The sequence below is a fragment of the Chionomys nivalis genome, chromosome 7 (genome assembly GCF_950005125.1).
Source record: "Chionomys nivalis chromosome 7, mChiNiv1.1, whole genome shotgun sequence".
In the NCBI taxonomy this organism is placed as follows: Eukaryota; Metazoa; Chordata; class Mammalia; order Rodentia; family Cricetidae; genus Chionomys; species Chionomys nivalis.
Genome location: NC_080092.1, coordinates 81,467,006 through 81,488,810, shown reverse-complemented (window position 1 = coordinate 81,488,810; position 21,805 = coordinate 81,467,006). Strand labels below are relative to the sequence as shown.

Genomic DNA, 21,805 nt, shown 5'->3' with positions numbered 1-21,805 from the left:
TTTGATATCCTGGCATCTGATTTGATGTCATACCTGACCTGTCACCAGTTACTTAGGAAAGCAGAGCTAGGACCGTCGTTCAGTGGGAGAGCACTTGCCTAGCTTTTGTAAGGCACAAAGGGATGGTTCATATTTTGTTAGGGATGGTGTGGGCTTGGTGGGTAAAGGCCCTTGCTGCACAAGCCCAGTGACCTTGGTTTGATCCGTGTAACCCTCATAAAGATGGAGAGAACTAACTCCAGAGTAGTTCTGGCCTCTACATGTACACACAGTTCAAGTGAAAACTTTTAACTGGGGCTGCAGAGGCGGAAGAGCTGCTCCTTCCAGAGGACACAGGTTCAGTTCCCAGCACCCACATCAGGTGCTTCACAACAGCCTGTAACTCTAGTGCAGGGAGTCTGACACCTGGCTCCCAAAGACAAGGACAGTGCAGAAATGTGGTCCACATACATCCTCTAGCACACTAGGGAAAGATTACTACAAGGCAAAAGTTACTTTCTTTCTTATTTTTATTTTTAAAGGTTTTATTTATGTGTGTCCATCCATATCAAGGTATGTCACATATGTTTGGGTTCCTGGAGGCCAGGAACATATATCAGGACCTTTAGAACTGTGGCTGCTGACAGTTACGAGCCAGGTGATACGGGTACTGGGAACTGGTTAGGTCCTCTGGAAGAGTAACAAGTGCTCTCAACACTGAGCCATCTTTCCAGCCACTGGTTTGATTTTTTTTGAGACAGGATTTCTGTAGCCAAGGCTGACCTTGACCTTGCTTTTTAGCTGTGGATGACTTTGAACTCTTCATTCTTCTGCTTCTCTATTTCTCAAGTTCTGGAACTGTGGGGATGCACTACCACACCGTGCACAAGTTTTCCATTTGTGGCATTTAGTTAAGATTCAGGATATGCACTTAAAATGCTGGCCGAAAAAGTGAGAATAATCAATATGAAATCGACTTGTGGTGGGGGGTGGGGGAAGTTGTTAAACCCAGGGCCTTGAACGTGCTAGGGAGGTGCTCTACTGCTGAGCTACATTCCCAACCTAGCTAATCTTTTAAATGCTAGCAGTAGGGTAGATCATTGAAGAGATCAGCATTTCTGTTATGTTTCTGAATGCTCAGTGAAGGATCTTTGTTGGGTTTTTTGTTTTGTTTTGTTTGAGACAGGGTCTCGAAGTGGAGGCCTGGCTGGTCTGGAACTCTCAGGATAGAGCCGCGTGCTCTTGCCTCCACAGGGCTGGAGGCTTCTCCACACCCAGCAAGATCATACTTTCTCCTTGTCCCTTGCTCCCAGCGTGACAGACCTTTAATATTAAATTGTCCTAAATCATGGTTCTCAACCTTCCTAATGCTGCAACTCTTTAATACAACTCCTCATGCTATGGTGACCCCCAACTGTAGCACAAATTCTAACTGGTCTTAATAATAAAAGCTCAGAGTCAGATATTTGGGGTTGAAAGCAGGATCAGAGAAGCAAAGCAGCCAGGCAGACAGTAGAGTTCTTACCTCTACCAATGCTCAGACCAAAGAGGGTTGAGATTCTGTCTCTAGGAATCCTCGGACTGTATGCTCAGGCTTTGTCCTCTGTCTGACTGCTTCAGACTGCACCTTAGACTGTACCAGCTCCTATCTCCTCCCACATTGTATTCCTCTCTCCACCCAGCCAAATCCCTTCCTATCTCTACCTCCCTAGTGCTGGGATTAAAGGCATTGAACTCCCAGGTACTGGCATTGAAGGCGTGTGCCACTACTGCCTCTAGTGGCTTAGCTCTGCACTCTGATCTTCAGGTAAGCTTTATTTGTTAAAGCAAAAATATCACTATACCCAACCATAAAATTATTTCACTGCTACTCAATAACTGATTTTGCTGCTGTTACAAATCATAATGTAAATGTGTGTTTTCCGATGATCTTAGGTGACCCCTGTGAACGGGTCATTTGACGCCCCCCCCAGGTGAAGAACCATTCATTCCCTTAAATCTATACTTGGGCTCAGTTATAGCAACTTAAAGCTGAACCTCTACTTAAAAAACCATTTGCTTATAAAGAACTTAATACACCTCATTTATTTATTTTTTCTCTCTCTACTTTGTCCTTGTACTTGTCTAGTTTGGAATTGATCAAAGAACCCATTTCCACAAAGTGCGATCACATATTTTGCAAGTAAGTGAACAATTTTGTGGATCCGTTATTAACTTTTGTGCGTGTTCATCATTACATAGCTCTATAGAGGCATTGGTTTTTTAGTTAAACTTGTTTTTCTTCCTCGGGGAGTAGTTATGAGTTCATCATATATATTGGCCATCACCATAGTTCTTGGTAAAGTTTTGACATTGCTTATCTAAAAGAATCTGTAGCATCCCTTTGAACAGCTGTTTCGTTTGTTTTCGGTGTCCAACGGTGAATGTAGACTGAAAGCAATTGTGAAATGAGCACATTTGTTCAGCCTTCCCAGTTTGTCATTCCTGTCTATGTCCTGCTCTTCCCACTAAAAAGGTACAGTGTTTGCCCGCTTCATGATGCTGCTGAAGATAGAGATATGAGCACTGTGTATTTAGGCTACAGTTCATTAATATCAATGATTCTAGTTCCGTGTGGCCCTTCATATCTAGAGATGGTTATGTATTGGCTGAGTCAACCAACCTTGGGACGAAAATATTCAGGAAACAAATTGTGTCTACATTGAATATATGCAGAATTTTCTTTTCATTGTTCCCTAAACAATATAAAGTCAGAAATATGCATCATATGGTTAAAAATAATTATTTATATTTGTGTGTCTATGTTTATGTGAATGTGTGCATGCACGTGTGTATGGGTACCCATGGAGGCTAGAGGAGGGTGTTGGATCTCCCAGAGCCGGAGTTAGAGACAGTTGTGATCTGCCACTTATGGGTGCTGAGAAGTAAACTCAGGTCCCCTGAAGGACAGCTAGTGTTCTTAACCACTGAACTATCTTTCCAGCCCCTATCATTTATTTATATATATATATATATATATATATATATTTTTTTTAATTAATTAATTAATTTATTTATTTTTTGTTTTTTGAGGCAGGGTTTCTCTGTGGTTTTGGAGCCTGTCCTGGAACTAGCTCTTGTAGACCAGGCTGGTCTCGAACTCACAGAGATCAGCCTGCCTCCCGAGTGCTGGGATTAAAGGCGTGCGCCACCACCGCCCGGCCCTATCATTTATATTTTTTATGTTATGTATTTTAAGTAAACTGTATATCTTTTTATGTCAGGGGATTGAGTATCCAAAGATTTTGGTATCCCCGGGACCTATCTCCCCCATTTTGAGGGATGACTATTAAGAATTTTGTCCTTTTTGTTGTTTGTTTAGACAGTTCCCAGTGTTATTGCAGTTCTAGCTGTCAGAAACTCAAAGTGAGTCTTAAGGAGCTAAAATGCAGCTGTTGGCAGAGTTGCTTCCGTCTGGAGGCAGCTCCTGACAGTCCACACTCCTTGACGCCTGCTTTTTTTGTTGTTATCCCCTTGCCTTCCGATCCTTTTGCCTTTCTCTTGTGTCAGGGTCTCTTTCTGAAGGAAGCTGTCTTTCCTAGGAGTGTTTGATTTTTCTTTTTCCTTTTTTGTTGTTGCTTTACTTTCTCTTGTTTTTTGAGACTCACTTCTGTAACCCTGTGTAACCTTGAACTCACTGTGTAGACCAAACTGGTTTTGAACTTATTGCGATCCTCCTGCTTCTGCCTCCTAAATAATGAGCCAACACATCTAGCTGTATGTTGCCTTTAAAATGAAAATATTTAAGCCAGACATGATGGTTTACAATGTGTCTTAGTTACTGTTGCTATGAGAAAACACTGTAACCAAGGCAGATTATAGAAGGAAGCATTTAATTGGCGCGTACAGTCCTAGAGAGCTAGGAGTCCGCCACTGTGTCAGGGCAGGAGCACGGCAGTGTGCAGGCAGGCATGGCGCTGAAACAGCAGCCGAGAGCTCACATCCTGACACATGAACAAGAAGTAGAAAGAGTACATTTGGGGTGATAGGCGGATCTCTCTCTGTCTCTCTGTCTCTCTGTGGTATGTGAAAATATATAGGGTTATTTATTAGAATGACTTATAGGCTATTTACTAATGGAAGGCTTAAGAATGCACAAGACTGGATGTCTTAGCTGGTCTTCAATACACACCAGAAGCCCAAATAATTGGCCTCTAGTGACAGGGAAGTAATGGACTTGCTATTGAGAGCAAGTAAACAAACAAAAAGAGAGCAAGCTTCCTTCTGTGTCCTTTATATAGTCTGCCAGCAGGAGGCATGGCCCAGATTACCAGATTAAAGGTAGCTCTCTCTAACTGCTTCAAATGATTTAATTGAGGGAGAAAAATAAGCCCTCATAGGTGTGGCTAGCTATTTGGGTTTTAGTTAATTCCATATGTAGTTAAGTTGATAACCAAGGATAGCTGTCACCCATGGACTACATAGTGAGTTCCAGGCCAGCCTAGATTATAGCATAAGACCCTGTTTTAGAAAGAGGGAAAGAGATAGAGGAGGAGGAAGGGAAAAAGAAAGAATTTTTTTCTTTTAAATTTTATTGTTTTATGTGTATGAGTGTTTTGCCTGCTTGGATGACTATGCACCATGTGTGTGCCTGGTGCCCGTGGAGGCCAGAAGAAGGTATTGGATCCCCTGGAACTAGAATTGCAGCTGGTTGTGAGCCGCCCTGTGGGTGCTGGGAATTGAACCCAGATCTTCTGGAAGAGTAGCCAGTGCTCTTAACTTCTTTGGGTTTTTTGTTTGTTTGCTTGTTTGTTTGTTTTTTCTTCGAGACAGAGTTTCTCTGTACCTTTGGAGCCTGTCCTGGAACTAGCTCTTGCAGACCAGGCTGGCCTCGAACTCAGAGATCCACCTGCCTCTGCCTCCCAAGTGCTGGGATTAAAGGCGTGCGCCGCTACCACCTGGTTCAGTGCTCTTAACTTCTGAGCCATGTCTCCGGCCCCCTTTCTGAATTCTGATTCTTCCCATCCTTCTCTCCCAAACAAGGATCCAGATGTCTATTTCTACTGTCTTGCTCTTTTTCCATGTCACCTCACTGGTTTAGATAAAGTCCCACGAGTTTCTTGATGGATTCTGCCACTTCTCTCTGGCCATGGTCCAAGGCAACATAGCTGTATGATTCTGCTTCAAGAAGTTTACATTAAAATGATGATGATGATGATGATGATGATGATGATGATGATGATGATGATGATGATGATGGAGCCTGGCGCACCTTTAGGCCCAACACTCAGACAAGTGGATCCTTGTGGGTCCAGCCTGGTCTATGGAGTGGATTTCAGGGTAGCCAGGTCTAGACAGAGAAACCTTGTTTTGGGGTGGAGGATGGGGGAAAGAAAGTAATAATGGAAATAATTGTTGTTGTTGGCTTCTATATCAGTGCTTGTTAAACTATATATTGTGTATGATCGGCTTATTTTTTAATTTTTCTTGGGGTTTTTTTGTTTGCTTTTGAGACAGGGTTTCACTGGGTAGGCCTGGCTATCCTGGAACTCACTCTGTAGACCAAGCTGACTTTGGACTCAGATTCACCTCCCGGGTGTTGGATTAAAGGTGTGCCACGGCACCTAGCTTCAGAACCTTACTGTCTTAGCTACTTACTGTAGCTTTGTTGTGAGCCACAGAGAGATTCTTTTACTTGGTCCCGGGGGCAAACCTGGGCTTGTGTATACTAGGCAGGTGCTTTATCACTGAAGTGTATATAGCCCAGACCCTAGGCGATGAGCTTTTAAACGAATACAACCATTTTATATTAGCTACTTAATCATTTCTATCTGATTATACTGCATGAAATAATTATGAATGTATCATTAAATATGCTGTGTTAATTTTTTAATGTTTTGTTTGATCATAATAGTAAGTCATATGCAGGTTAAGTTCAGTTTTCATAGGTTATTTCTTACATGGTTTGATTTTCTGCTTATGCAGCATCTAAAAATAATTACTGAAAAATCATTGTAATTTACCTGTCATTGCCTTTTAAATGACTCTTAAGGGCAGCTGTGAAATTATCTTCATGGCTGTTACTTTTTGGGTGTTCTTTCTACAAAAGAAAATTAACTTATATTGTTGTTTTTTTTTCTTTCTTTCTAATTTATAGATTTTGTATGCTGAAACTTCTTAACCAGAAGAAAGGGCCTTCACAATGTCCTTTGTGTAAGAGTGAAATAACCAAAAGGTATATAATCTGTGTGATCATGAGAGGTTGGAAGCAACAATGGCATGGAAAAAAGTAGAAATTCATATGTAGGTAATGTTCTGTAAAACCATTCATCAATAGAAAAATAGACAAGAATGTGTTTGGGGGCAAGAGGCATACTAGTTGGTGGAGTGCTTGCCTGGTAGACACAAGCCTCTGAGTTAATTCATATGTTGGTACCACACAAACCAGATGTCTCGCAGCGCAGATGGCTGAGCAGGTAAAGGCGCCTTCAAGCCTGGTGGCCTGAGTTTGGTTCCCATGAACCATATGATGGAAGGCGAGGACTGCCTCTTTGCAACTTGTGCTCTGGCCTCCAAACATGAGCTGTGGCATATACACACACTCCTTCCTAATTAATCATTTAGTTAGCTAGTAAATTAATTAGTCAATTGATTACTTTTTTTAAATTTAAGAATAAGGGCTGGAAAGTTGACTCAGAGGTTAAGGATATTTGTAGCTTACGGCTGTCTATAACTCAGGTCCCGTGGGGAGTCTTCTGACCTGTGGGCACCAGTCATGCACATGTTGCACACACATGTAGGCAGACTAGACAGACTTACACACAAAATAATAAAATAAAGGCAGGCGTGGTTTCACATACCTGGGACAGCAGCCCTCAGGAGGTGGGGGTTAGAGGATCCGCCTGTGAAGGTTATCCCTGACTACATAGTGTGTGGGAGGCCAGCCTGGACTGTACGAGACCCTGTCTCCAAAAAAAGTGCTTAGCAAACAGATTATTTCTAAGATTATTTCTTTGGATGTTCTTGGGACATCTGCCATCACCTAGTCTTAGCAGCTTAGTGCCTTATTTCCCATCCACATGCTCACTAGCCCCCATCCTGCTTAGCTTCCAACACCAAATGCTATCAGGAGCACTTGGCTGCTATGGCCATAGATAACATATTGTCTTTTCTGATTGTTCTGAATACAGTCTATCTCAGATGGGGCTGCACTTCCGTGTCTCAATCCCCTTCACTAGTACTGTTGTTTCTCCAGTGTTTAATACATCGTGGGCAGATATTTAAAGGGGGAGTTAATTTTGTTCTATGTAAACCTAAATCTGTCTTTGGATTTTGGTGTCTATTTGATGGAAATCTGAGAAGCAGAGCTGGCAGTGAGCGGTTAGGTTGGTTTGGGATGTTAAGAATCTGCTCTTGATTTATGTCTACTCTGCATTCCGGGTGGAACTTTGTGGCAGAGTCTCTGTTTGGCCTTGAAATTACTATGGCTAGCCTCAAACTACAGATCCTCTTGGCTCAGTTGAGATTACAGGAGTGTGCTACTCTGCCCGGGTTTTTTGTTTTGTTTGAAACAGTATCGTGTAGCCCAGATTGGCCTTGAGTTAATCCCTCCATATTTGCCTATCAAGTGCTCGGATCACAGGCATGTATAGCCATGCCTAGCCCAGGATACTAATATTAGGGAGATTTAGTCTTGTATGAGTCACCAAAATATTTTAAAAATCAATACAGTCTAATTCCAGCAGGGGGAGCCAGGCAAATTCTCTGAGTTCGAGACCACCCTTGTCTACAGAGTGAGTTCCAGGACAGCAGGGCTGTTGTTACACAGAGAAATCCTTTCTTTAAAAAAAAAAAACAAAAACAAAAAAGAAGTATAGTCAAAAAGAGAATGAACACACACATAGACACAAAATCAAAGCAAAATAAGTGTGCCCACGAAGTTTTTTCTTGTGCCAGTGATTATAATGTGATGTCACTGGTATGTGTGTGTTTATTTTTACTGATTTTTTTGAGTTTGTGCTTCCTGCTATGTTTAAAGTAGGAAACTTACAATCTATGTGTTTGTATGTCTTTATTTTAGTGTGCTTAAAATTAATCACATTTCTCAAAACAATTAATTTCAGAAGCCTGCAAGGAAGTACAAGGTTTAGTCAACTTGTTGAAGAGCTGCTGAAAATCACTGATGCTTTTGAGCTCGATACAGGAATACAGTGTAAGTGTTGCGCACTGGAGGGCTGACTGGGGAACCTTATTCACATTATCTTATGTGAATAAGTGATGAGACTTTGGTCTGGTTACGTTAAATCTGTGCCTGGAATTATGTTTTATTCATTGCAAGGAGCTTGGGCTGGGGCAGTTGATTCTGTATTTGTATGGAGCCCAGAGCTCATCTTCAAGTATTGTTCCTCAGGAGCAATCCTCGTGGCTTTTTGAGACAGGGTTTCCACTGGTACCTGGTGCTTGCCAATTAGGCTGGGATCCCTTGTGTCTGCGTTCCCCGTGCCCAGCTTTTTATTTGAGCGCTGGGAATCGAGCTCAAGTCGCCATGTCATGCAGCTACTGAGCTCTCTACCCAACCTCTTTAATCTCTCTATATTTTTTTAATTAAATTAAAATTAATAAAAATTATTTCATGTATATGGGAATTTTGCCTACATGTATGTGCTGGCTAGTTTTATATCAACTTAACACAAGCTAGAGTCATTTGAGAGGAGGGAACCCCGATTGAGAAAATAACTTCATAAGATTGGGCTGTAGGGGGCTGGAGAGATGGCTCAGTGGTTAAGAGCACTGTCTGCTCTTCCAAAGGTCCTGAGTTCAATTTCCAGCAACCACATGGTGGCTCACAACCATCTGTAATGAGGTCTGGTGCCCTCTTCTGGCCAGCAGGCATACACACAGACAGCATATTGTACACATAATAAATAAATAAATAAAATTAAAAAAAAAAGATTGGGCTGTAGGGCAAGTTTTTTGGGCATTTTCTTACTTGGTGACTGATGTAGGAGGGCCCAGCCCATTGTGAGTAGGTCACCCCTACGCTGCTGATCCTGAGTTCTGTAAGAGCAGGCTGAGCAAGCCATGATAAACAAGCCAGTAAGCCGTATTCTCTGTGGCCTCTGTATCAGCTCCTACCTCCAGGTTCCTGTCCTGCCTGAGTTCCTGTCATTACTGCTTTAGATGATGAATTGTTATATAAAGTGTAAGGCAAACCTTTTCCTCCCCAACTAAGCCGATGTATGTCAGTATACCATGCATGCATGCTTGCTGCCCGCAGACTCCAGAAGGAGTTGAATCTTCTGGAATCAGTTACGATGGTTTTGAGCCACCATGTGGATGCTGGGGATCAAACCTGGATCCTCTGGAAGAGCAGCCAGTGCTCTTATAACTACTGAGCCATCTCTCCAGCCCTAATTTTTTTTAAGTTACTTTTGTTTGTTTGTGTGTATAGAGGGGTGTGGCTAAGACATGCCACAGCATATATGTGCAGATCCAGACAGCTTTCAGGGGTTGCTTCTTTCCTTCTACTATGTGGGCGTTAGGGGTTGAGCTGAGACCTTCAGGGTTGTTGCTAACTGCCTTTACTCACTGGCCCTAACTTTAAATTTTTTATTGTTTGAGGTAGTTTGTTTGAGTGCAGGCATGCATTTGCTGGGTCACACATTTGAAAATCAGAGGACAACTTTAGGATTATTTTTTCCTTCATTTACATGGGTTTAAACCTGAAAATTTCAAGGAGAAAGAACAAATCCACAATTGTCTAATTAAAGCAAACTTTATTTTAACACTGGCCTGGGCAGGTCCGTACCCAGGATTCCCAGAGAATGGCGCTGAATTAGGTTAGTTTGCTTGTAAAGGCAGAACCCACAAGGCTATCTGCCTTCTTCCAATGGGGACCAAGCATACATCCTGACATACTTCCTGCCCGAATACCTCCCACCTATGTGTGATCAAGCACATCCTGTGTATTTGGGGCAACCAATACCTTGTTTTCTGAAGTAAGGACACCTGACTTACTATCTTAGGTGAACAACAGCCTCCAGCATTCCAGGAAATTATTTGTCCTTGGGCAAGTGAGGCCTACAGGTTAACTTTAGCTCCACAGGTTAGAATCAAACTCAGGGCATAAAGCTTCGCAACAAGCATTTGGCCCTGCTGAGCCATCCTGCCAGCCTGTATCATTTTATTTTTTTTTTCTTTTGGTTTTTCGAGACAGGATTTCTCTGTGGCTTTGGAGCCTGTCCTGGAACTAGCTCTGTAGACCAGGCTGGTCTCGAACTCACAGAGATCCGCCTGCCTCTGCCTCCTGAGTGCTGGGATTAAAGGCGTGCGCCACCACCACCCGGTGCCTGTATCATTTTAAACCATTCCTATCAGCCTTACATTTTATACTTCATTCCTGAAATGTATATTTTAATGTCTCTGAAATTGGAGCATTTTATCAATTGTATGTCATTGCTTAAGTTTCCTTTCTTAGTGGTACAAACAGTAGTGATGCACCTTATATTGTTACTCCTTAAATTGAGAGAAATATGGTAAATTTGTTAATGGGCAAATTTGTTAGTTTTTAAGTGTGTAGGGACTATAAAAATAACTTGCATAGTCTCTGAATTTCCAAACTGGAATTTAAAAAATTTTTTTAGGGGGCTGGAGAGATGGCTCAAAGGTTAAAAGCAGTGACTGCTCTTCCAGAGGTCATGAGTTCGGCTCCCAGCAACCACATGGTGGCTCACAACCATCTGTAATGAGATCTGGTGCCCTCTTCTGGCCTACAAGCATACAGGCAGGCAGAACACTATATATAATAAATAAAATTAATTTAAAAAAAGAAACCAAAATTATGTAAAAAAAAAATTAGATAATCAGAACAAGAGCGATGGCTCAATAATTAAGAATGCTTACCTGCTCTTACAGAGGACCTAGATTTAGATTTCATCAATGACAGCAGGTGGCTTACAACTCTAGAGGATCCAGTGCCTGCTGACTTCTATAGGCACCTACACCCACATGCTACACATGAACGTATGCATACATACACACATACACATAAATTAAAGAATAAATTAGAAATTAAAGGTAGACAGACATGGTGGCATACATCTTAAATCTTAGCACTCAGGAGGCAGAGGTAGATGGATCTCTGTGAGTTCAAAGCTATCAAATTCCAGACTAATGAGGGATACACAGAATCTGCTTCAAACATACAATGAAACAATTAAATATATCTATAATGAATTGTTATTTTTGTGTTTGTTTCTCAAGATAGGGTCTTTCTCTGTAGCCTTGGCTGTCCTGGAATTCAGTGACTCTCCTGCCTCTGCTTCTCCAATATTGGGATCAAAGGTGTGTGCTGCTGCCACCACCAGGCTTGCTTCATTCTTTGCATTGTCCTTACACAGCAGGGAGCAAACACGGTATTTTTGGGTATTTAAGGAAGATTATTATTTTCTTCTAACTAAAACATGGTACTTTATGTCTCAAAGTTGCAAGCAGTTACAGCTTTTCAAAAACGAAAAGTTCTTCTGAACCTGTGAATGACGACACTTCTATCATCCAGAGTGTGGGCTACCGAAACCGAGTCAAAAGACTTCGGCAGATTGAATCTGGAAATGACACCTCGGTAAAGCTGTTTTCTGGTTTCTTTTCTGGCATTATTTATTAAGCATTAGCGTTGTGAATTAGTGACTGAGTGGATTTACATGAAAACTTAGTAAAGAGAGAATGCTGGTAAACTAAGTGGCTGGACAAGTGTTCCAATAAGTAAGAATTATGAACTTAGAAGTGCAGGGAACCTGTTGTGATCAAGAGACACCTTATAATCCTTCCCCTGTTTTATAACTTCAGCTCTGATGCTTGTCTGAAACAAGAACATTGCTCTCTTGTAAGCATTTGAAAATTACTTCAACTTAACGTAATGACTTACTCTGTATGTGACTGGATAACAGAGATTACAAAATATACCTTTACTGTTCATAGGAATACTGGGATTTTATGACTGTCATTAGTCCTTTTTAAAATGTTTTTATTTAAACGGTTTAGATTTATTTTATTTATTTCTTGTTTTTTTGAGACAGGTTTCTCTGTGTAGCCCTGACTGTCCTGAAACTCACTCTGTAGACCTTGAACTCGGATCCTTCTGCCTCTGCCTCCAGAGCACTGGGTTTAAAGGCGTGTGTCACCACTGCCCGACTAGATTTATTTTTATCTTTAATTAATGTGTGTGTCTGTGTGGGTTTGTGCATCTAAATGCAGGTGCTTTGGGTTCTCTGCAAGAGTAGCCTGTGTTCTTAACCACTGCGTCATCCTTATAGTGCCTGGTTTATATTTTTACATCAGTACATAATGTGTTAAAGAACACTAAGACATTTTCAAAGTGTGTTTTCATGGGTCTTTCACTTGACTCCCAGCCTCGCTACCTCTGTTCCTTCTTTGTAACCTCCCCCTCAGGCATTCCTCTTACCATTTATACTTTTTGAAGATATATTTTATGTTGCCAGTCTTCTCAAATATGATTGGAAATACAGGCTATCAGCTTTAAATTTTAGTATTAATACTTAGGAAATACTCATGATTATAATTAGTTTTGGAAAAATAAAGGAAATTTTCGAAACATAAAACTTAGGCATTCTCTATGATTTAACAGAAAGACAGTCTCAGTGTCCAGCTTTCTAACCTTGGAATTGTGAGATCGACGAAGAAAAATCAGCAGGCACGGCCTCGAAAGAAATCTGTGTACATTGAATTAGGTAAGGGTCTCAGGTTTCATTAAGTTCGAAATATTTGCTGGGTTGTTTGGGTTAAAATTTTATCAAAAATCTTGATTGTGATTTATATGTGTTGTTCTAAATTTTGATAAATGAAGTACAATAATTTTATGGGCTCTATCGTGAATTCTAATTATGTAAAAGTTAACACTTTACACCTTGTAGAATCTTGCTTTATAAAAAGGAATGAAAGAAAAGATGTCTGGTTATAAATGTAAGTAAATCTTGAAAAAAATATAAAGTCAAAATAAAAAAGAACATGGGGGGCTGGAGAGATGGCTCAGTGGTTGGGAGCATTGCCTGCTCTTCCAAAGGTCCTGAGTTCGATTCCCAGCAACCACATGGTGGCTCACAACCATCTCTAATGAGGTCTGGTGCCCTCTTCTGGCCTGCAGGCATACACGCAGACAGAATATTGTATACATAATAAATAAATAAATATTAAAAAATAAAAAAATAAAAGAAAAAAATAAAAAAGAACATGATTAGTTGCCTTAACATTTAGAGAGATCTAAGAAAACTGTTCAGGCCCTGCACTCAGTCTCCAGTCAGCCAAAACGAAAGAAAAAAAAGAAATGAGCTCAAAGCTCAAACAGGACTCTTTAACCATCTTTTCTAGAATTTGTGAGGGTGACTTAAGTTTGTCATCCAGCACTTGAGAGACTAAAGCAGGAGAATCATGAGTTTGAAGTCAACCAGGGGTACATGGAGAAGAACCCTATCTAAAAATAAATAAATAATCAAATTGGGAAGAATGGTTCTATTTCGAGTTCCCTGGACCACCATGTATCTTTATAACATTTATTGGATTTATTTGAAATTAACGTGTATGTCTTCTAATCATAATATATCCATCAGCAATGCTGTTGCTTTGTACAAATATTCCAGGGGCGTGGTAAGATGACTCAGTTGGTAAAGGCACTTGCCACCAGCTTGATAACCTAAATTCAATTTCTAGAGTCTACATAGTGGAAGGAGAGAACCAATTGCAGTACGTCGTCCTCTGACATCTACACTACACACACATTTGTGTTAATAAAAGTAGTGCAATTCATATCAGTTACTATTTAGGGGCACTGAATTGTATCTTAGTGCTGTTGTATCTAAGATATTGGTCCTGAGGTAGTTACTAATTTTATGCATGAGAAAAGTAAGCAAGGTTAAGAATTTGGAAGTATGGTCAGTCGGTGGTGCACACCTTCAATCCCAGCACTCAAGAGGCAGGCAGATCTCTGAGTTCTAGGCCAACCTGGTCTACAGAGTGAGTTCCAGGACAGCCAGGGCTACAGAGAGAAACCCTGTCTCAAAAACCCAAACAACAAAAAAGAATCTGGATGTAGGAAGTTGGCTCTGGAGTCCATGCTTTCAGTCGCTACTCTGTATTGCCACATATGTTAGAACCTGCCACACAATGGACATTATTTATATAATGTGACATTACTTATACAGAATATGCATTATAAATATTTCTGGATGAACTGCGGTATGTTTTGCAAGAAACGTTTTTTGACCCTTTTAATTAAAAACCTTGAGTGATTTTTGGATTTTATTCTTTGTTTTCTAAGGGTCTGACTCTTCTGAAGAGATAGTTAATAAATCAGATGGCTGCAGGTGAGTCATAAGGAGCCTTTGTCTGTGAAGCTGATATTTTCATATCTAATTACTATTGAGGATCCTAGGTTTAGGTCATGGTGTTAGAAGAAAATTTAAGGATCATTTAGTTTCATCCCCTTTATTTTATTTCCTGGGAAACCGTTTTTTTGTTGTTGTTGTTTGGTTGGTTTAGATAACAGTGCCAGTCAGCACACCCTTAATTCTGTGAGTTTCTCAGATATGGTAGTGATTATGACCGGTGAAAGTATGAGAGAATCTATCTGTTTGTTTGTTTGTTTGTTTGTTTATTTGGGGGCAGGATCTGTGCGGCCCTGGCTGTTCTGGAACTCACAGAGCTCTAGCTGCTGCCTCCCTAGTGATTAAAGGCATAAAATAGCACACCTGGTCCGAAAAGTTTAATTTTATTTATAATCTTCCAGTTTCTTCTTTTAAGATCTGTGATAGGGGCTGGAGAGATGGCTCAGTGGTTAAGAGCACTGCTTGCTCTTCCAAAGGTCCTGAGTTCAATTCCCAGCAACCACATGGTGGCTCACAACCATCTGTAAGGAGGTCTGGTGCCCTCTTCTGGCCTGCAGACATGCACACAGACAGAATATTGTAATAAATATTAAAAAAAAAAAAAAGATCTGTGATAACTGGTCATTATCTGTAAAATTTTGGCTACAAATTACTTTTACCTAACCTTAAAATTGGAGGGGGGTGGGCTGGAAGTATGGTTGGTTCAGTGGTAGAGATTAAAGAGTTTTTATTTTAACTTTTATGTAGAGCGGGACTTGGTGGCACACACCTTTAATCCCAGAATTCTTTTTTTGTGAGGCAGAGGTAGGTGGATCTCTGTGAGTTCAAGGCCATCCTGGTCTACAGAGAGAGACTGTCCCAAAAAAAATTATTTGTGGTTTTTTTTTTCCCTGAACATATATTTGTGTACCACATTTGTGTCTAGTGTCTGAAGAGTCCAAAAGAGTGCATCCTGTTCCCTGGAACTGGAGTTACAGATGTCTGCGAGCCATCCTGTGGGTGCTAGAGATCGAACCCAGAGCTCTTAACACTGAACCATTTCTCAGCCAGACGTGGTCACACATGCCTTTAGTTTCAGCACTCAGGAGGCAGAGACTAGCAGATATCTGAGTTCCAGGACAGCCAGTGGTACACAGAGAAATCCTGTCTTAAAAAGCCAAAAACAAAACAAACGAAACAAACAAACAAAAAAAAAACATTGAACCATATCTCCATTACTCGAGGGTTTGGACCAGCCACTGGAGAGTGTACTCAATCTCAGCTTACCAGGAGCCCCATACCCCTGAAGGAAACTAACTCTCCCTCAGAATCAATGGTCTGTCTGTAGCTCCTTAGTTAGGGGTGTGGACTCACGAGCCCCTCCCCTTTATATGCTAGAATGTTGACAGGCTTGATCTTGTGCAGATGTTGTGCCAGCAACCATGGCTGTAGCGAGCTCATGAGTGCAGTGGCTCTGCCTTGTCCACTTTCCAACCTCTGGTTCTTAGAATTCCCCAGTGGTCCCTGAGCATACAAGTGTGTTCTTATTTGCATATCCAAAAAGCAGTGTTCTACACTATTCTGATCTTTGGGACCGTTCTCAGTTTTTAATCATTCCATTTTTACTGAAAGGCAATTAAAGGAGAGCAGATTCCGAAAGGTGAGTCAGTCTGCTCAGCTGCCACGACCCTGTCTAGGGGAGCTGAAATATTTGATCTTGCCCATCAGACAGATTTGTGAGCATACGACTAGAATTTCTCATTCAGGCTTCTGTCTTTCCCTCCTTTAGTGTGCAAGACCAGGAATTGTTACAGATCACTCCTCGGGGAGTTGAAGATGAAGCCAGCCTGGAGTCTGCAAGAAAGGGTAATGCCAAGCCTTCCCAGCTTAATGACACTAAAGAGAGTAGGTAGATGCAGTTCTGTAATTAAATTAATCTGAAGATCAGGTTCCAAATCTATTTATAATTTATAATTCACAGCATTTTTTTAACGAATTAAAATACCATTTTTTTTGAACTACCATTGTGTGACAGCGAATGGCACTATACTGGTGCGATCATAGTATATCATGTGCAGCTACATGCTGCCATTAGACAATTCTGCTATATAACCCAGAGTAGTCTAACCATCCTTTTGTTTAAGCCACCCAAGTGCTGGGATTGTAGTCACATGCCATCAGCCCTTGCTGTCCTTTCCTCTTAGTTGATATATTTCATTTTTTGCCACCTGGTTTTTGTTTCTTTTTGTTTTGACTGATTTAGAAACGAACATACTACAGCTCACGCTGGCCTTGAACTATCTACCAGCGTTTTTCCTGCCTCAGCCTTCTCAGTGATGGAATACCACACCCAGCTGTCAGCTAGTTTTTAAATGTAGAGTGCATCAGTCTGCAAACAGAACAGAAAGCCTTTTTTTTCTTCAGCTTTAGAGAGTAGGGGAAGAGGAGATGTGATCTAATTTCCATGTTTATGAAAGTATGAGACTGCATAATGGGGTAGCTTGAAATAGTGTAAGGTACAGGGGGCTGGAGAGATGGCTCAGTGGTTAAGGGCATTATTGCCTGCTCTTCCAAAGGTCCAGAGTTCAATTCCTGGCAACCACATGGTGGCTCACAACCATCTGTAATGAGGTCTGGTGCCCTCTTCTGGCCTGCTGACATACACAGACAAAATATTATTGTATACATAATAAATAAATAAATATTTTTAAAAAATAGGGTGAGCTACAGATTCACTATATTCGTAGTTTATGATGTTAGCTCTGCTAAAGCCAGTGGAAGCTGGGTGATGCAAGGCACACCTTTAATCCCAGCACTCAGATGCAGAGGCAGGTGAGTTCCAGGACAGCCAGGGCTACTCAGAAACCTGTCTTGAAAAACCAATAATAGTAATAACAACAACAAATATTTTAAAAAGCTAGTGGATTGGGACTGGAGAGATGGGTCAGCAGTTAAGAGAATTCGTTGTTCTTCCATAAGACCTGGGTTTGGTTTCCAACATCCACACGGTAGTTCACAACCATTCGTAACTCCAGTTTCAGGGGATCTGAAATCCTCTTCTGTCTTCTCTGAGCACCAGGCACGCCTGTGGTGCACATACGTGCGTGCAAGGAAAACGTTTATACACTTACAAAGTTTTTAATCTAAAATTTAAAAAAGTAGGGTTAATGGATTCATTTCTACTCCAAAGTTGTATTAAGTGTGTATTTTCTCATGATAATTCCATTTTTAAGTACCTTGTTATTTTATATATTTCAGCTTCTTGTGAGGATGTAACAAATACTGAACAGCATCAGTGCAGTGATAAAGATTTGAACCCCATTGAGAATCATGCAACTGAAAGGCATCCAGAAAAATGTCAGCGTATTTCTGTTTCAAACTTACATGTGGAGCCATGTGGCACAGATATTCATGCCAGCTCATTACAGCATGAGAACAGCAGTTTACTCCTCACTGAAGACAGAATGAATGTAGAAAAGGCTGAATTCTATAATAAAAGCAAACAGTCTGGCTTCACAAGGAGCCAACGGAACAGATGGGCTGAAAGTAAAGAAACATGTAATGATAGGCAGATTCCCAGCGCTGAGAAAAAGGTAGAGCAGAATGCTGATTCCCTCTGTGAGAGGAAAAACTGGAATAATCAGAAAAGCCTGTGCCCTGAGGATTCTAGAGCTACCCAAGATATTCCTTGGATAGCGCTGAATAGCAGCATTCAGAAGGTGAACGAGTGGTTTTCCAAAACTGGTGAAATGCTAACTTCTGACGGCACATCTGACAGGAGGCACGGTTTAGACGCTGAGGTGGCTGTTGTGTTAGAAGCTTCACATGACGAAGATGGACACTCCAGTTCTTCAAAGGAAATGGACTCAGTGGCCTCTGATCGCCGCAGAGCTTTCAAGTGTAAAAGTGAAAGAGACTTCTCCAGACCAGTAGAGAATAATATCCAAGACAAAATATTCAGGAAAACCTATCAGAGAAAGGGAAGCCACCCTCACTTGAACCATGTACCTGAAATTATAGGCACGTTTACAGAACCGCAGATAACACAAGAGCACCCCTTCACAAATAAATTAAAGCGTAAAAGGAGGACTACATGCCTTAATCCTGAGGATTTTATCAAGAAAGTAGATTTAACAGTTACTCAAAAGACTCCTAAAAATATAAGTCAGGGAGCCAACCAAACGGAGCCAGATGGCCAAATGATGGGCATTACCAGTAATGGTCAAGAGAACGAAGCAAGAGGTAATAATCTTCATACAGAGAAAAATGCTGATCCAATAAAATCACTGGGAAAAGAGTCTGTTTTCACAACTAAAGCCAAACCTATAAGCCACAGTATAAGCGATTTGGAGCTAGAATTAAATGCCCACAGTTCGAAAGCACCTAAGAACAGGCTGAGAAGGAAGTCTTCCACCAGATGTGTTCTCGCACTTGAGCCAGTCGGTGGGAATCCAAGTCCACCTGCTTGTGCTGAGTTTCAAATTGATAGTTTTAGCAGCAGTGAAGAAACAAAGAAAAACAATTCCACCCCTAGGCACATTAGAAAGGCTCAGCTCATGGAGGACACAGAACCTGCAGCAGATGCCGAGAAGAATAATGATCCAAATGAACAAATAAAGAAGAGAAGGGCCAGTGATGCTCACCCGGAACAGCAGTTAACAAACATAGCTCACGGACCCGTCGGTCCTAGCCCTCAGGGAAAAGGAGTAGGGAAACCTCAGACAAGCCAAGTGTCTGACGGTACCAAAGACCTGAAGGAACTGGTGCTGGGTGGAGGGCAAGGTTTGCCCACTGAGAGATCTGCCGAGAGTAGCAGTGTTTCACTAGTCCCTGGCACTGACTGTGACACTCAGAGCAGTGTGTCGTTATTAGAAGCCAACACTGCTGGATATGCAAAGACAGGATCCAGTCTGCGTGTGCCTCAGTTTGTAGCAAGTGAAAACCTCAAGGAACCGGTCCATGGTTCCAAAGATGCCGGAAGTGGCACAGTGTGCTTCAAGTATCCACCGAGACACAAAAGTAGCCACACTGAGGGGACAGCAGAAACGGAGGAGAGTGAACTCGATACTCAGTGTTTACAAAATACATTTCGGGCTTCAAAGCGCCAGTCATTCGCGTTATTTTCAAACCCAAGAGATCCCCAAAAGGAGTATGTAACAGCTCGTGCTTCCTCTGTGTCCTTAAGGGAAGTGAGTCCAAAAGTGACTTCTGAAAGTGAACAAAACAAAGAAAAGCAGGGACACAAAGAGTCTGAAACCGGCCGTGTACAGGCAGGGACTGCCACAGTGGGTTTACCTCTGCTTCATCAGGAAGGTAGGCCAGGCACTGATCCAGCCTGTGCTGGAGTGTCCAGGCTTTGTCCCTCATCTCAGTACAGAAGCCATGAAAATGATCTCAGCATTTCAGGTAACCCTGGAATTCCACAAAGCTCCCATCTTAAGCAGTCAGTCTCTCCCATCACCTCCTCCTTAAAAACTGACCATCCGAAAACCCTGTCAGAGAAACATTTTGAGAAAGATCCATTGTTGACTGAAAAGGCAATGGGAAATGAGACTGTTGTTCAAAGTACAGTGCACACAATTAGCCAGAACAGAAAAGATGCTTGTCAAGACGCCGACTCGGGCAGTATTAATGAAGTATCTTCCAGCGGTGAAAACTTCCAAGGACAACGAGGTAGAAACAGAGGGACTGAGTCAAATACTGTGCTCCCATTAGGTCTTATGCATCCTGGAGTCTGTAAACCAAGTTTTCCTGTAGGTGATTATAAATATCTTGAAATAAAAAAACAGGAAGGTGAGGCTGTTGGTGCAGACTTCTCTCCATGTCTGTTCTCAGATAAGCCTGAACAACCCATGGGGAGTGGTCATATTTTTCAAGTTTGTTCGGAGACACCTGATGACCTGCTGGATGATGTTGAAATACAGGGAAATACTAGCTTTGGTGACGGTGACGTAATGGAGAAGTCCGCTGTTTTTAACGGGAGTGTCCAGAGAAGAGAGTTCAGTAGGAGCCCCAGCCCTTTAACCCATGCCTTGCTGGCTCGGAGTCTCCGCAGGGGGCCTAGGAGGTTAGAGTCCTCAGAAGAGAGCGAGTGTTCCGAGGAGGAAGATCTCCCCTGCTTCCAACACTTACTTGGCAGAGTAAGCAATACACCTGAGCTTACCAGAACCAGACCTAGCAGTGTTGTGACACAGCATCTGTCAGAGAAAGCAGCAGGGACCCAGGCAACACTGAAGCGTGGCGTCGGCGACTACAGTAACAATAATGAGGTGATCCTGGTAGAGGCGTCTCAGGAGCATCACCTTAGTGAGGATGCCAAGTGGTCTGGCAGCTTGTTCTCTTCCCAGCACACTGTGGTCCAGGACTCAGCTGCGAATGCAGCTTCCCAGGATCCCTTGTCTAATCCTCCTTCCAAACAAATGCGTCGCCAGTCCGAGGACGAGGAGGATTTCCGAAGTGACAAGGAACTGATTTCAGGTGACGAGGACATGGGAACGTGCCTAGACGATGATGACCAAGAAGAGGATATTATAATCCCAGATTCAGGTAGTTTTGTTTGCAGCAGTCTATGGAAGTGAGCTAAATGTTCATGTCTCTTTGGGATACATGAGTTTCCAAGTACAGCTACATTAACTGCTGCTTTAACTTGAAAGATGATCTTCCTATAGTTCTGTTCTTTAAAAGTCAAAAGTCTTTCCTGGGCCTGTAGAGACAGGGGTGTTTAAGAATAGACACTCTTGGGGGGTGGGGGCCCTGGAGAGATGGCTCAGATGTTCAAGAGTACTGGTTTTTCTTTCCAGAGGACTCAAGTTCAGTTCCCAGCGGCCACCTGGCCGCTCACAGTTGTCTTGTCACTTCCACCCCAGAGGACCCAGTGCCCTCATACAGACATACGTGCAGGCAAGACACCAATGCACATAGAATAGACATAAATGAAGGGGAAAATTATAGATCCTCTCTTGCAGTAAACCTAAGTTCTAAGTTTGGTTCCCAGCATTCATGTCAGGTGACTCATAGCTACCTGTAACTCCAGCTCTAGTGGGGAATCTACTGCTCTGGCTTCCACAGGTACCTGCTATGTTCATATATAAGTAATCCACACAGACACACAACATATACATAATTAAAAATCATAAAAATAAAATCTTTTTAAAATGCCTTCATGCAGCCAGAATGTCTGATAGGATGAACTTGAATGACCTAATTGCTTCTGATTTTTATTGCGGAATTTTTTCTAATTTGTTTGTGGTTTTTTAATACATGATCTCTCTATGTAGCCTTGGCTGGCCTGGATCAGAGATCTGCCTGCCTTTGCCTCCCAAAATCCACGAATGAAAGCACTCGACACCACACCCAGCCTGTTGTAGGAGTTCTGAAAGGAAAACCAGCGCCCGGGTTTAGTCCTTTAGGTAACCTGAAAGTGTAGCGAGTGCTGTGAGAAGGAAAGGGGCAGGTAGCGCAGGCACAGAGGT

The 21,805-nt window shown here is 41.9% G+C and overlaps 1 protein-coding gene across 1 annotated transcript in view; it reads left to right on the top strand.

The window, feature by feature from the left end:
* Positions 1–21,805, top strand: part of Brca1 (BRCA1 DNA repair associated) — a 71,698-nt gene that overhangs the window by 10,953 nt on the left and 38,940 nt on the right. Inside the window, exons 3-10 of the mRNA XM_057775846.1 lie at positions 2,108–2,161; positions 6,116–6,193; positions 8,082–8,170; positions 11,442–11,578; positions 12,602–12,704; positions 14,288–14,333; positions 16,123–16,199; positions 17,592–20,879. Of these exons, the coding sequence (XP_057631829.1) occupies positions 2,108–2,161; positions 6,116–6,193; positions 8,082–8,170; positions 11,442–11,578; positions 12,602–12,704; positions 14,288–14,333; positions 16,123–16,199; positions 17,592–20,879 (3,872 nt within the window). The remainder of the gene's footprint in view (positions 1–2,107; positions 2,162–6,115; positions 6,194–8,081; positions 8,171–11,441; positions 11,579–12,601; positions 12,705–14,287; positions 14,334–16,122; positions 16,200–17,591; positions 20,880–21,805) is intronic.